Source organism: Erinaceus europaeus, chromosome 2, assembly GCF_950295315.1.
Source record: "Erinaceus europaeus chromosome 2, mEriEur2.1, whole genome shotgun sequence".
Lineage (NCBI taxonomy): Eukaryota > Metazoa > Chordata > Mammalia > Eulipotyphla > Erinaceidae > Erinaceus > Erinaceus europaeus.
In genome coordinates, this window is record NC_080163.1 from 181,633,228 (window position 1) to 181,647,511 (window position 14,284).

At 44.1% G+C, this 14,284-nt stretch overlaps 1 protein-coding gene across 1 annotated transcript in view; it reads right to left on the bottom strand.

Moving 5' to 3' along the window:
* Positions 1–1,780: 1,780 nt before the first annotated feature.
* Positions 1,781–14,284, bottom strand: part of RHPN2 (rhophilin Rho GTPase binding protein 2) — an 89,640-nt gene continuing 77,136 nt past the window's right edge. Inside the window, exons 10-15 of the mRNA XM_007539468.3 lie at positions 13,907–14,026; positions 10,585–10,779; positions 10,026–10,102; positions 7,215–7,361; positions 4,381–4,536; positions 1,781–3,180 (exon numbers count right to left, since the gene is read on the bottom strand). Of these exons, the coding sequence (XP_007539530.1) occupies positions 2,920–3,180; positions 4,381–4,536; positions 7,215–7,361; positions 10,026–10,102; positions 10,585–10,779; positions 13,907–14,026 (956 nt within the window). The 3' untranslated portion in view covers positions 1,781–2,919. The remainder of the gene's footprint in view (positions 3,181–4,380; positions 4,537–7,214; positions 7,362–10,025; positions 10,103–10,584; positions 10,780–13,906; positions 14,027–14,284) is intronic.

A 14,284-nucleotide genomic window follows, 5' to 3' on the forward strand; every position in this document is an offset into this window, starting at 1 on the left:
TTCTCCTGGCCTGGACTTCATTTCCCGCTGGAGACCACCAGCTCCAGGACCTTCTTTTTTCCGCTTCATATTTAAAAACCAAGAACAATTTCTCTGGCCTGGGAGATAGCATAATGGTTATGCAAAAGACTCATACCCGAAGCTCTGATGTCTCAGATTCTAGTCCCAGCACCACCATACACCAGAGCTGAGCAATGGTCTGGATTAAAAAAAAAGAAAAGATTCCCTCTTACAGCAACTAATGAAAGAAGAGGTGATGTCTGAATGGAGCTGGTTGTCCTGCCTGGGATACAGAAGTGTGTGTGTGTGTGTGTGTGTGTGTGTGTGTGTGTGTGTGTGTGTGTGTGTGTGTGTGTGTGTGTGTGTGTGTGTGATCACTGGGGTCTCATGGCTCTGTGATGACTTTCTCAGACAGAGATAGATACAAAGAGGCAGAGAGAGAGAGTGTGTGTGTGTGGTGAGAGGCCACAACACCAAAGTCTCCTTCAGTGTGGTGGAGGCCAGGCTCAGACTTGGTCTCACACACTGCAAAGCAGTGCACTATCCAGTGAGCTACAAGATTTTGTTAGCTTGGAGAGGGCTGGTAGAGATGTTTCCAAGCGAGTCTATTTAATTAATGACTCTTCGGACACAGCAAAAAGCCAGCTTGGGCGGATTGTGTTGTGTGACCTTGACCTACTTGTATCTTGGAAAAGAGCTTCTCAGATTGCCCCGTGGTGGTTGTGATTGTCTAAGGGAAACAAACCGACAATGAAGCACTGTGTTCCCTAAGCCCCTTGTTCCTGGTTACAAAGCCACTGTTCTTCAGGGCTGGTTTCAATATACCTGTGCTTGGAGGACTAATGCCAGTGTAAATAAACAACCCCACTGCCTTTTTATTTCTTTCCTTCCTTCCTTCCTTCCTTCCTTCCTTCCTCACTCCCTCCCTTCCTGGTTGCTACAGTTTGTTTCTAATCACTAGTTATGGCTTCTGAACACAGAGAACCTAGAGTCTGGAATTCCTGTTTAAGAATTTAGCAGCCTAGTATAAAAGGATATAGTATAGAAGGAAAATAATTTGTTTATGCCACCACTGTGGGGTGATATATGGCACGGTCAAAGAGAGTTGGCTGGATGGTTCAAGCCCCTGGTCCCCACCTGCAGGAGGAAAACTTTGCAAGTGGTGAAGCAGTGCTGCAGGTGTCTCCCTCCCTCTCGATTCTGTATCCATCTTCTTTATCCAGTAAATATATTTAAATTTTTTTTAAGTAAGATAAATGTAAGACCAGCAAAACAGTTCACCTAGATAGTGTGCCTGTTTTGTGATGTACAGGTTCAAACCCCGTCCTCACCACACTGGAGGAAACTTCAGTGCTATGTGTTTATCTATCTGGAAGGGGAAAAAAACCAAAGCAGTAAGGCCCTCCTTATAACAACAAAGTAAATGAGTACAATTAAAGATGCGTTCATGGGGCCGGGTGATGGCGCACCTGGTTGAGCGCACATGATGCTACAATGCGCAAGGACCCAGGTTCAAGTCCCGGTCCCCATTTGCAGGGGAGAAATCTTCACTAGTGGTGAAGCAGTGCTGCAGGTGTCTCTCTGTCTCTCTTCCTCTCTACTCCCCTTTCCCTCTTGATTTTTGGCTGTCTCTATCCAATAAAAGATGTGTTCAAATAGAAGATGAACTGAAAGCTCTGTAGGTGCTATTTTTGAAGTGTTAGTGATCAAAGTGTTGAAATCAAACACAACAGAAACATTAATAGCACCATTTGAAGAAGGGAACTGAAGAAAAAAAACATTGTCTGGCAAATGTGTTTATTTAAATATTTATACAAAAGATAACTCTAAAAATAGTGAATATACTTTCCCTTTTGATATTGCACAATAGAAAACAAGTTATTAATTCTCAGAACTTAAGATTTCAGTGATACATAGCCTGTCCTACGTTTGTCCACAGTGAATCTTACTAGAATCACAGTATCATCCAACTTAGAAGCAAAGTAGTCAGAAAGAATGTCATTCTGAAAAGTCGAATGGAGCTTTCAAACACAAATCAGTCACATCTTTACTTTATCAGCTGTAAGAACTAGTTTCTAGCCCCTCCTAAAGACTCTTATTAAAATATACAATCATGGACTTCCTACTTTAAACAAAACGAGTATGTTTTGAGTATCAAACAGCATATCATCTACCTTGTAGATAGCATCTTCACCTAACACTGCCACTGTGTTAGCAACTTTAAATGACAAAACTGAAAAAAGCTGCTTCTAATTTTTTTTTAATCTTATAAGTCACCAAAAAATTTGGCACTGAATTTTGTCTGGAAATAGTTTTTGTACTATGTATTTTGTACTGGGAAGCAGCTTTTAGGAACAGTTTCTAAGTCTGTCCTCATCCCCCAAAGTGCCTTAATTTAGGGTCGTCTTTAATTCTGAGTTAGGGAAAGTTCTGTTGCCCAAATGTAGGAATTATAACAAATGGGGTAATTACAGATAAATGCCATGAAGCTTTCACAACAACTAAGACATTTTAGGTATTTGGAAAAAAATGGCTATTTTTTTCAGCCTAGGGAATATAACAGAGTGGTAACACATAGGACTTCACATGTGAGAGGTCCTTGGTTCATTCCTTTGCACCTCCAATATCCACAGCTATGTGGCTTCCTGGGGAGGAAAAAGTCATATTCTTTTTACAATACTTTATGGAATAAATAACTTGCAGCACTATGGTGGCTTTCCTTGAATGAGTTTGTTTCCCCCAATTTCTAGAGGTTTCCTGGAACTTTCATTCATACAGACTTAGCATATTAATGATTTTGCCCAGGAAGTTGAGATTTGAGTATGTTAGAATGTTGAGAAATATCCCAACCCTGGCACAGATGCAACAGTCTAATCAAGACCTAAATGTCCAGGATCGGAACATTTCTGTTTCCTTGCCTTAGTACAGAGAACTGTCAGAGGTGAGGAGGCTGAAAGGAGAAGGGAGCTTCTTCTTGATCTGAGGTCTGGTGACGCCCACTGACGGAAGACACAAGGTGCTGGCGGATTTCTGTCTGTTCTTGTTGGTGCCCCAACTCAGAAAGGAAAGCTTCTTTGAGATCTTCTTGGTTTTGTCGGTTTTGTCACCATCTTCAATAGCTAAGCAGATCATTGAGTAGGTTTTCTGCATCCCCACAGAGTAGGTAGCACACTTGTTATGCTGCACATAGAAAAGGATGGAAATGAGTGTGAATAATCCTCAAGTAGTGCAAGTGATCGTGAAATTTGAGACTTGCAGGGGTTGGGCTGAGCACAGTGTGTTAAGTGCACATGGCGCAAAGCTCAAGGACCAGAGTAAGGATCCTGGTTCAAGCCCCTGGCACCCCACCTGCAGGGGTAGTCGCTTCACAGGCGATGAGGCAGGTCTGCAGGTATCTATCTTTCTCTCCCCCTCTCTGTCTTCTCCACCTCTCTCCATTTCTCTGTCCTATCCAACAATGACAACATCACAACAACAACAATAATAATAACCACAACAAGGGCAACAAAAGGAGGAAAAATGGCATCCATGAGCAGTGGATTCATGGTGCAGGCACTGAGCCCCAGCAGTAACCCTGGAAGTAAAAAAAAATGAGACTTGCACTTTAAATCCTCTTAAAAATCTTGGACCAGGTGGTGGTGCACCTGGTTGAGTGCACATGTTATAGTGCGCAAGGACCCAGGTTCAAGTCCCTGGTCCCCACCTTAGGGGGGAAGCTTCAGGAGTGGTGAAGCAGGGCTGCAGGTGTCTGTCTCTCTCCCTATGTCCTTTTCCCCGCTTGATTTCTGGCTATCTCTATCAAATAAATAAATAACAACAAGGACAACAAAAGGGGAAAAAAAGCTCCTGGAGCAGTGGATTCATAGTGCAGGCACCAGTCCCAGTGATAACCTTCGAGGCAGTGCAGCAGGTTAAGCACACGTTACGAAGTGCAAGGATAGGCTCAAGGATAAGGTTCAAGCCCTACCTGCAGGTCTCTTCATAGGCAGTTAAGCAGGTCTTTCCCCACCTCTATGTCTTCCCCTCCTCTCTTGATTTCTCTTTGTCCTATCCAACAACAGCAATGGCAACAATAACAGTAATGACAACAATAAGGGTAACAAAATGGGAAAAATGGCCTCCACTGGGCGGCCACAGGAGCAGTGGATTTGTAATGCAGGCACTAGCGATAACCCTGGAGGCAAAAAAAAAAAAAGGGATATATTACATGTGCCCTCTCTTCTTCATCTGACCCTAGATGAGTGCATCCCAGAGATAAGCCTAGGAGTTTTGTTTGTAGTAGGTGACAATGCAGACAGGAAGCAGGGGGTCTGGCACAGTCTTCTGGGGCAGGACTCACTCCACACCCCACCATTTCCTGCTGGGGTGGTGAGTGCTCACCATGGAGGAGGTGGAGTCCAGGAGCCGAATGACTTTCATCTCAATGTCCTCATCACCAAAGCTTTTGAGCAGCTTCATCACTTCACTTACAGTCAGCCACTTACAGTCCACGTCTTGGATGGAAATAATATAATCCCCTTCCCGGGCTCCAGCCACCTACAAAAATGATTTGAATAACGGTCAACTTTGTGTCCAAGTATCCGAACCAGTAACCAGGTTCCTTAGCAAAGAAGTCTTTGCATATGACTGACTCAAGAAAGGAAGAAAAACATAGGCCAGGGACATCGCTTGACATAAGTACAGACTTTGGTCAACAATTTGTTTGGCTTTGTATATGTTAACTCTCTTTTCAGCCACCAGGTTCCGGATGCCAGCAGGATGCCGACCAGACCTCCCTGGACAGATGACCCCACCAATGTGTCCTAGAGCTCCGCTTCCCCAGAGACCCACCCTACTAAGGAAAGAGAGAGGCAGGCTAGGAGTATGGATTGACCTGTCAACACCCATGTTCACGGGGGAAGCAATTACAGAAGCCAGACCTTTCACCTTCTGCATCCCGCAACAACCTTGGGTCTGTACTCCCAGAGGGATAAAGAATGGGAAAGCTATCGGGAGAGGATGGGATACGGAGATCTGGTGGTGGGAATTGTGTGGAGTTGTACCCCTTTTGTCTTATGGTTTCGTTAATGTTTCCTTTTTAAAATAAATAAATAATTAAAAAAAAAAAGAGTACAGACTTGTCTGCCTGAGGCCTCCAGGGCCTCCATATGCCAGGGTTGAATGGTGTTCTGTAGTCTCTCTCTCATTCTCTCTCATCAAAATAACTAAATCTTTTTTTAAAATTATTGGGGATTTTTTTTTGAATATTGTATTTATTTTGGATAGAGACCAAGAAATCATGAGGGAAGAAGGAGATAGAGTGATAGAGAAAAGCAGCACTGGGGGGTGAGTTGTGGCTCACAATGCGTAAGGACCTGGGTTCAAACCCCCATGTGAAGCAGGGATACAGGTATCTTTCTGTCACTCTCCCTTCCCTACCACCCTACTACTTTCTCAATTTCTGGCTGTTTCTATCCAATAAATAAATAAAGATAATAAAAAATTTTTTTAAAATAAAATAGCACTGCTTCACCATTCATGAAGCTTCCCCTGTGCAGATGGGGACCAGGGGCTTAAATCTGAGGCTTTGTACATGGTAATGTGTGTGCTCTACTGGGCGCTCAGGCCCCAATATATTTAAGATTTATATATTTATGAATGAGGGAGAAAAAAAAGGAAGCATCACTCTGACACATGTGGTGCTGGGGACTGAACTCAGGACTTCATGCTTGCCAAGTCAAACTCTTTTTCCACTACACCATCTCCTGGGATACAAAAATAAAGTCATGGAGAGATGAGAAATTGTATTCATGGCGGGGGCTGGGTGGTGGCACACCTGGTTAAGTGGTTACATTACAGTGCTCAAGGACCCAGGTTCAAGTCCCCAGTTCTTACCTGCAGGGGGAAAGCTTTGCAAGTGGTGAAGCAGTGCTGCAGGTGTCTCTCTCTCTTTCTATATCCCCTATTCCTCTCGATTTCTAGCTGTCTCTATTTTAAAAAATACTAAGAAAAAAAAAAAAGAAGAAGAAATTCATGGCCCTGGAAGTGGCACAGTGGGTTGAGAGTTGGACTTTCAGACAAGGGATCTTGGGTTCAGTCCCTGGCATCACATGTGCCAAAGTGATATTCTTGATACACTGGTTCTCTCTCACCATCTCTCATTAATAAATAAACTAGTAAATAAAGGGAGAAAAAACTAGTTTTTTAAAATATTATTTATTTATTTATTATTGGATAGAAACAGAGAGAAATTGAGAGGAGAGAGGGAGATAGAGAAGGAAACAGAAAGACACCTGCAGCCCTGCTTCACCACTTGTAAAACTTTCCCCCTACAGGTGGGGGAACAGGGGCTTGAACCTTGGTCCTTGTTGTACACTGGAATATGTGCATTTAACCAGGTGTACCACTGCCTGGTCCCTGAGAATTTTTTTTTTTTTTATCAGAGCGCTGCTCAGTTCTGGCTTATGGTGATGCAGGAGATTGAACCTGGGACTTTGGAGCCTCAGACATGAGACTCTGTTTGCATAACCATTATTCTATCTACCCTCCACCCAAGAAATTCTCTTTTTATAAAAGAAATTGTACCACTGTGCCAACAACTGTCCTATAAATCATTATTTCCCCTAATAAAATTATTTCTTTTTTTTTAAATGAAGGAAGAGGGGGCCAGGCGATGACACGCCTGGTTAAGCACACACATTACATACACCGTGCAAGGAAATGGGTTCAAGCCCCAGGTCCCCAACTGCAGGGGGAAAGCTTCACAAGTAGTGAAGTAGAGTGCAGGTGTCTCTCTCCCTCTGTTTCCCTCCTCGCCTCCAATTTCTCTCTGTCTCTAACCAATAATAAAGTAAATTTTTTAAAAATCAAAAAAAGAAGGAAGAACAAATTCTTTCATCTTAGGACATTCATGAGCAGCCTGTCACCCAAAGTCACACCTTTTCCATAAAGGAACCAAACATTTTATTGACCTGCATAAGCAGCATTCTTTGACTTTTTTTTTTTTTAAGGATTTTATTTATTTAGGAGAAAGATAGGAGGAGAGAGAACCAGACATCACTCTGGCACATGTGCTGCCGGGGATCAAACTCATGCTTGAGTGTCCAAAGTTCTATCACTGTGCCACCTCCTGGACCATGCTTTCTTTGACTTTTATATCTAACTGCCAATAAAGACACAATGAATTTTGCTTCATATCTATAAGAATCCGCCCCCCTACCTGCCACCCTGCTTACCGCAGCAGAGCAGTAAGGATCCAGGAATTGGACTTGCACTGGGGAGTTTCCTCTCAGGGTGAATCCCAAGTCTCCCTCTTCTGCAGTAAAGTGAATGCTCCGGGGAGGTGTCCATTGCTTATTAGCCGAAAACACAGGCAACGGGCCCTGTGGAGGAGAGCACTGTGAAGTGGAGGAGCTGCCAGCTCAATCAGACATTTGGGGTTAAAGGGAGAGCTAGTAAGATAGCTGGCCTGGCTCGTGAGCTTGCTTGGTCTTGTGCCTGGCTTGAGCCTGGCCCCCCTCTACACTGAAGAAAACATTTGTACAGGGGCTGGGAAGGGGCAGACCCAGCAGAGTATGCATGTTACCATGTGCAAGGACCCGCCAGAAGCCCCCGGTTCCCACCTGCAGGGGAGAAGCTCCAGCAGTGGTGAAGCAGTGCTACAGGTCTCTCCCCTCCTCCAGCCACCTTTCCACCCCTGCTAACTCCCTCTTCCCTCTCGGTTTCTCTCTGTCTCTATCCAATACATAAATAAATCATATTTAAAATAATAATAAGGGGCCGGGTGGTGGCGCACTTGGTTGAGTGTGCAGGTTACAGTGCGCAAGGACCCAGGTTCAAACCCCCAGTCCCCACCTGCAGGGAGAAAGCTTCGCAAGTGGTGAAGCAGACTGCAGGTGTCTGTCTGTCTGTCTGTCTCTCTCTCTCTATCACCCCCTTCCCTCTCAGTTTCTGGCTGTCTCTATCCAATAAATAATTTAAACAATAAAAATAAATTTAAAAGATTATTTTGAAAAATAGTAATAATAATATAGAAAAGAAAATGTCGGTACTGTGATTTTTTTCTTTCTTGCTGTCTTTCTTTTTTTAATTTTAATATTTATTTTTTAATTTATTTTCCCTTTTGTTGCCCGTTGTTTTATTGTTGAACTTATTATCATTGTTGATGTCGTTGTTGGATAGGACAGAGAGAAATGGAGAGAGGAGGGGAAGACAGAGAGGGGGAGAGAAAGATAGACACCTGCAGATCTGCTTTACTGCCTGTGAAGCAGCTCCCCTGTGGGTGGGGAGCTGGGAGCTTGAACCGGAATCCTTACACCAGTCCTTGTGCTTTGCACCAACTGCACTTAACCTGCTGCACCACCTCCCAACACTCTCTTTCTGTCTTTCTAAATAACTGAAAATGTCAGCCTGGAGCAGTGAAGTATCTCTTCACCTAAATAAAACAATGAAAGCGGGGGCCAGGCAGTTGTGCACCTGGTTAAGCACTGACATTACAGTGTATAAGGACCCAGGTTCAAGCCTCTGGTCCCCACCTGCAAGAGGAAAGCTTCACGAATGGTGAAGCAGGGCTGTAAGTGTCTCTCTTTCTCTTTCCTTCTCTATCTCCCCCCTATCCCCTCTCAATTTCTCTCAGTTTCTATCCAATAAAAAACTAAAGGGAAAATTGACCTGCTTTCCTTGCTGATTTCAGAAAAACCTACTCAGATACTAATAACAACATCTGGGATTAAAACATGCTACAGCAGTTAATACAAAAGCAATGTCATTTTCTCTCCAATATCCAATATAGTTTTAAATAAAAATGTAAGTTTATTTATTTATTCATGAGAAAGGGAACCAGAGCATCACTCTGGCACATGATACTCGGAACAGAACTTAGGACCTCATGCCTAGCAGTCAAACAGTTTTATCCACTGCACCACCTCCAAATTGGAATGTGTGTTTGGCACATGACCAGGGTAGGTCCTGGTCCCCACTACACTGAAGGGAGCTGCAATGCTGATTTCTCTGTCCTTTTGTCCCTCTGTCTTTCAATAAGAAAAAGTCCACCTGCAAGAATGATGTCCCAGTGGTCAAGCAAACAAACAAAAACAAAACACTATCTTCATTAAAGTAGAATTTATAAAAGGGGTCAGAGAAGTGGCTCAGTGGTAGAGCCTGTTCCTTACATGAGTAAGATCCTGGATTCAAACCAGCACTACATTAAAAACAAGAAAAGTGTGGTCTGGGAGGTAGTGCCATGGATAAAGCATTGGGCTCTCAAGCATGAGGTCCCAGGTTCAATCCCTGGCAGCACATGTACCAGAGTGATGTCTGGTTTTTTTCTCTCTCTCCTCCAACCTTTCAAATAAATAAATAAAATCTTTAAAATATATTTATTTATTTATTTATTCCCTTTTTGTGGCCCTTGTTTTATTGTTGCAGTTATTATTGTTGTTTTTATTGATGTCATCCTTCTTGGATAGGACAGAGAGAAATGGAGGGAGGAGGGGAAGACAGAGTGGGGGAGAGAAAGACATCTGCAGACCTGCTTCACCGCTTGTGAAGTGACTCCCCTGCAGGTGGGGACCCGGGGGCTCGAACTGGATAAATAAAATCTTAAACAAACAAGAAGACCAAGAGATATTAAAATAAATAAAATGTCATGAGATAGGGAGCAAGCATCATGGTTATGCAAAAAAAAAAAAAAAAAGTGTTTCACACCTGAGGCTCTGAGGTTCCAAGTTTAATTCCTAGCAACACAAATAACCCAGAACTGAAATAAATAAGATTAAGGGCTGGAGTGAGAGCATTATGGTTATGCAAATGAATTTCAAACCTACGGTTCTGAGGTCCCAGGTTCAATCTGCAACACCATCATAAACCAAAGCTGAGCAATGCTCTGGCAAATAAGTAAACAGCTAAATATTAATAAATAAAAACTGGAAAAGATCCTCTGGTATCTCTTACACACAGAAAAAGATAAACATAGTTGAAAATACTCTTTTACACATTTATAATAAGTATAACCCCTAAGGCCATTATGAAATGAGTATTCAACATACCAGCTTCTGGAAGAAGTCTGTTACTGTCACCTTGGAGAACTGTGGGGGTATAATTTCAACCTCTTGTTCAGTTTTAGCTAGAACAGAAGATTTAAAAGGAAAGTATAAATATTTCCACAAAAGAAAATTATTCCCAAAAATCCAGGTCTAAATCTTTTCTCCAAAGAGAAGAGAGACGGTGGGGGTAGATAGCATAATGATTATGCAAAGTGACTCTCATGCCTGAGGCTCCAAGGTCCCAGGTTCAATCCCCTACAACACTATAAACCAGAGCTGAGCATTGCTCTCATAAAAAATAATAAAATAAAAAATAAAGAGAAGAGAGAGCAAGCCTCCTGTCCAGTTACTTGTTCTTTGGTTACTTGTTCTCTTTGGTTTTAAACAACTGTACAACCACTGGCCCATGCAGCCTGCAGCTTTCACTTGGGTACCTTCTATCAGTCATATGCTCTGGGGTTGAGGGCAGAACAGCGACAGTTAAACACACCTACGCCAAGGGAGGAGCATGAGCAAAGGGCTCCGCCTTTCCCACGCAGTGCGTTCAGCAAAAATTACTCACGGATAATTGCGGGAGCGGAAGCCAACGTCAGCAGGTCGTCATCCTCCTGGTGTTGAGCGTACTTGAGCCGGGAACGCTGGTGCGCTGCGGAGAGCACCTCCTGCAGCACTTCAATGTCCCGCAGCTTCCGGCACAGGCTGGCCTCCCTCACACACTCCTCGTGGTGGGAGATGGCGCTCAGCAGATGGGACTTGCCTGCCAACAGAAACCCGCGGGTGACTTCTGTTCTCAACAGCAAGGGGTCAGGCCAGGAGGAGGGGCATTCTCCTTTCTGATGTATAAGAGGGTGAGTGGCGGGTCGAGCACACATGTTACAGTGCACAAGGATTCAGGCTCATGCCTTCGGACCCCACCTGCAGGGGTGGGGGAAGAGGGGGATGGGACGGGGGAACTTCATGAGTGGTGGGGCAGTGCTGCAGGTCTCTCTCTCTCTCTGTTTTCCCCTCCCCTATCAATCTCTCTGTCCTTTCAAAATAAGATTTTTAAAATGCAGATGTATAATCCTTGTGTATAAAACATTCACTGACCAAGGACATAGTGACCACATGTTCTAGACACCAGAGATAAAACAATAAACAAAAATGAACTGCTGCCATTCGTGGGAAGCACATACTAGAAACTTAAGACAGACAAGGAACAAGCAAAGAAATACATACTGGCTCATGTGATGAGAAGGCAATAGAGGAAAATAAAACAGAACAGTTACGCATGGCAAGAAATGACTGGGATTGTCTGAGAGGTGGTGCAGTGGATAAACCATGGGACTCTAAAGCATGAAGACCTGAGTTCAAGCTTCAAGTATTACATGTGCCAGAGTGATGCTGTTTCTACCTCTCCCTACACCGCCCCCCACTCTGTCTCTTCCCCTTCCTCTCACCCCCCACCCCATTACTGAATAAAATCTTCACGAGGGCCGGGTGGTAGCACCGTGGCTTAAGTGCACATGGCTCGAATTGCAAGGACCAGCGTAAGGATCACAGTTTGAGGCACTGGCTCCCCACATGCATGGAGGTCTCTACACAGGCAGTGAAGCAGGTCTGCAGGTGTCTATCTTTCTCTCCCCCTCTCTGTCTTCCCCTCCTCTCTCCATTTCTCTCTGTCCTATCCAACAACAACAACAATAGCAACAATGTCAATAACAACAACTATAAACAACAAGGGCAACAACAAGGAAAAAATGGTTCCAGGAGCAGTGGACTCATAGTGCAGACACCAAGCCCCAGTGATAACTGTGGAGGCAAAATAATAATAATAATAAAAATAAAATCTTAACAAGAAGAAAAGACTAGAAGTGGGTGTTCTCTTCTTTGGTGGGTGGTCAGAGTGGGTTCTCTGAAGGTGTTTTGAGCAGAGTGCTCAGAGAGGTTAGAGAGTGATGATGAGGATATCTGACAGAAGAGCATTTTCTATTCTTTTTTTAAAATATTTTATTTATTTATTAATGAGACAGATAGGAGGAGAGAGAGAAAGAAGCAGATATCACTCTGGTACATGTGCTTCCAGGGATTGAACTTGGGACCTCATGCTTGAGAATCCAGTGCTTTATCTACTGTGCCACTTCCCAGGCTACAGAAGAAGAGCATTTTCTAGACAGTTCACCTGGTAGAACACCTGCCTCACCACGTGTATGGCACAGGTGTGGGGTCCTGGCGCACCACATGGGAGTTCTATGCCACCAGGGGCAATTCTGGTGTTATGATATCTCCCTCTCTCTATCTCTCTGAAGAAGTCAGCCCAAACAGATGAAACCGGGCATAAAATTTAACAAAATTGAATTAAGCACAAGGACCGGCATAAGGATCCCGGTTCGAACCCCCAGCTCCCCATCTGCAAGGAAGTTGCTTCACAGGCAGTGAAGCAAGTCTGCAGGTGTCCGTCTTTCTCTCCCCGTCTTCCCCTCCTCTCTCTATTTCTCTCTGTCCTCTATAACAATGACAACATAACAACAACAGTACAAAAGCAACAAGGGCAACAAAAGGGAAAATAAATAAATATTTTTTAAAAAGGAAAAGCATGAAACAGCTGAATCATATTGCATAGATAGTACTTCAGATACAAATAATATACTCAAATTTAGTAAACTCCTAGGCTTAAAAATTCAAATAACAGGCTCATGATTAATCAACAATTTGTTGCGCTTTATTTTTTTTTTAATTTTTATTTATAAAAAGGAAACACTGACAAAAAACACAGGATAAGAGTGGTACAACTCCACACAATTCCCACCACCAGAACTCCGTATCCCCTCCTCTCCCGATAGCTTTCCCATTCTTCATTCCTCAGGGACTATAGATCCAGGGTCATTATGGGGTACAGAAGATGGAAAGTCTGGCTTCTATAATTGCTTCCCCGCTGAACATGGGCATTGACAGGTCGATCCATACTCTCAGCCTGCCTCTCTCTTTCCCTAGTAGGGTAGGGCTCTGGGGAAGCGGGGCTCCAGGACACTGGACGCTGTTTGCCCAGGGAAGTCCGGCCGGCATAATCTTAGCATCTGGAACCCTCTCCAGAGAATCCCAGGTTGTAAGCTGCTTCTTCTGGGGCTTACACCAGGTGTTGTCTCCAAGTTGCCATCTTGGCTCTGCCTCCTTTGTTCTTCTTTGCATCTTAACTCTTTTTTATCCACCAGATTCCAGATGCTCCATGATACCAACTCGACTTCCCTGAGCAGATGACCCCACCAAGGTGTCCTGGAACCTCCCCTCTCCAGATCCCTGCCCCACTAGGGAAAGAGAGAGACAGGCTGAGGGAAAGAGAGAGACAGGCTGGGAGTATGGATCCACCTGTCAATGCCCATGTTTAGCGGGGAAGCAATTACAGAAGCCAGGCCTTCAACCTTCTGCATTCCATACATAATGACCCTGGGTCCATTCTCCCAGAGAGATAAAGAATAGGAAAGCTATCAGGGGAGGGGATGGCATACAGAGTTCTGGTGGTGGGAATTGTGTGGAGTTATAACCCTCTTATCCTATAGTCTTGTCAATATTTCCAACTTATAAATAAAAATTAAAAAAATAAAATAACAGAGCAAAAAGATTCAAATAACAGTAGAATGCATGGCAAAAAAAGATGTTGGTGTAGTTGGGGGAAATGAGAGCTGAAGAGAAAGGTAGTGGATGAAGGCAGAGAAAAGCAGAGGCCAGGCCATGTCCAAGTTTATCAGGTCCAAGGTGAGAGTGACCCAGGAGATGGTCATGGTGACTCAGGATGCCCTGTTCTCCTACCCTTTGCCCTGGGAACCTGTCTGGGGCTGGCTGTGAGCAGGACCCATTGGGCGTCAAATAGGACACAGGAAGGAGAGGGCAGGACAGCTGGCACTCACCCAACTGTTTTCGCTGGTGGTCATTCTTCAGCGTGGCCAATGGCGTCAGTCCCTCGGGCATGTGGTCATAGAGCTGAGACAGGCATTTCTCCTGGTGGTCTTCATCTGCACCAGGCTTCACTGCAACAAGAAGCACAGGGTCACTCCCTCCCTGGGGATATGAGTTCGATGATCTGGATGTGACGCCACAAGATGCATCTAGAAGCTTTTCTCTGGTAAAGCATTGGACTTACATGTATACGGATCCTATTTTGATCCTGGGTATCACATGTACCAGAGTGGTGCTCTCACTGACCCCCTTTGATGTGGGACTCCCTCTTGCATATAATAAATCTTATTTAAAAGGGGGGTGGCTGGGTCACCACATCCACACTGAAG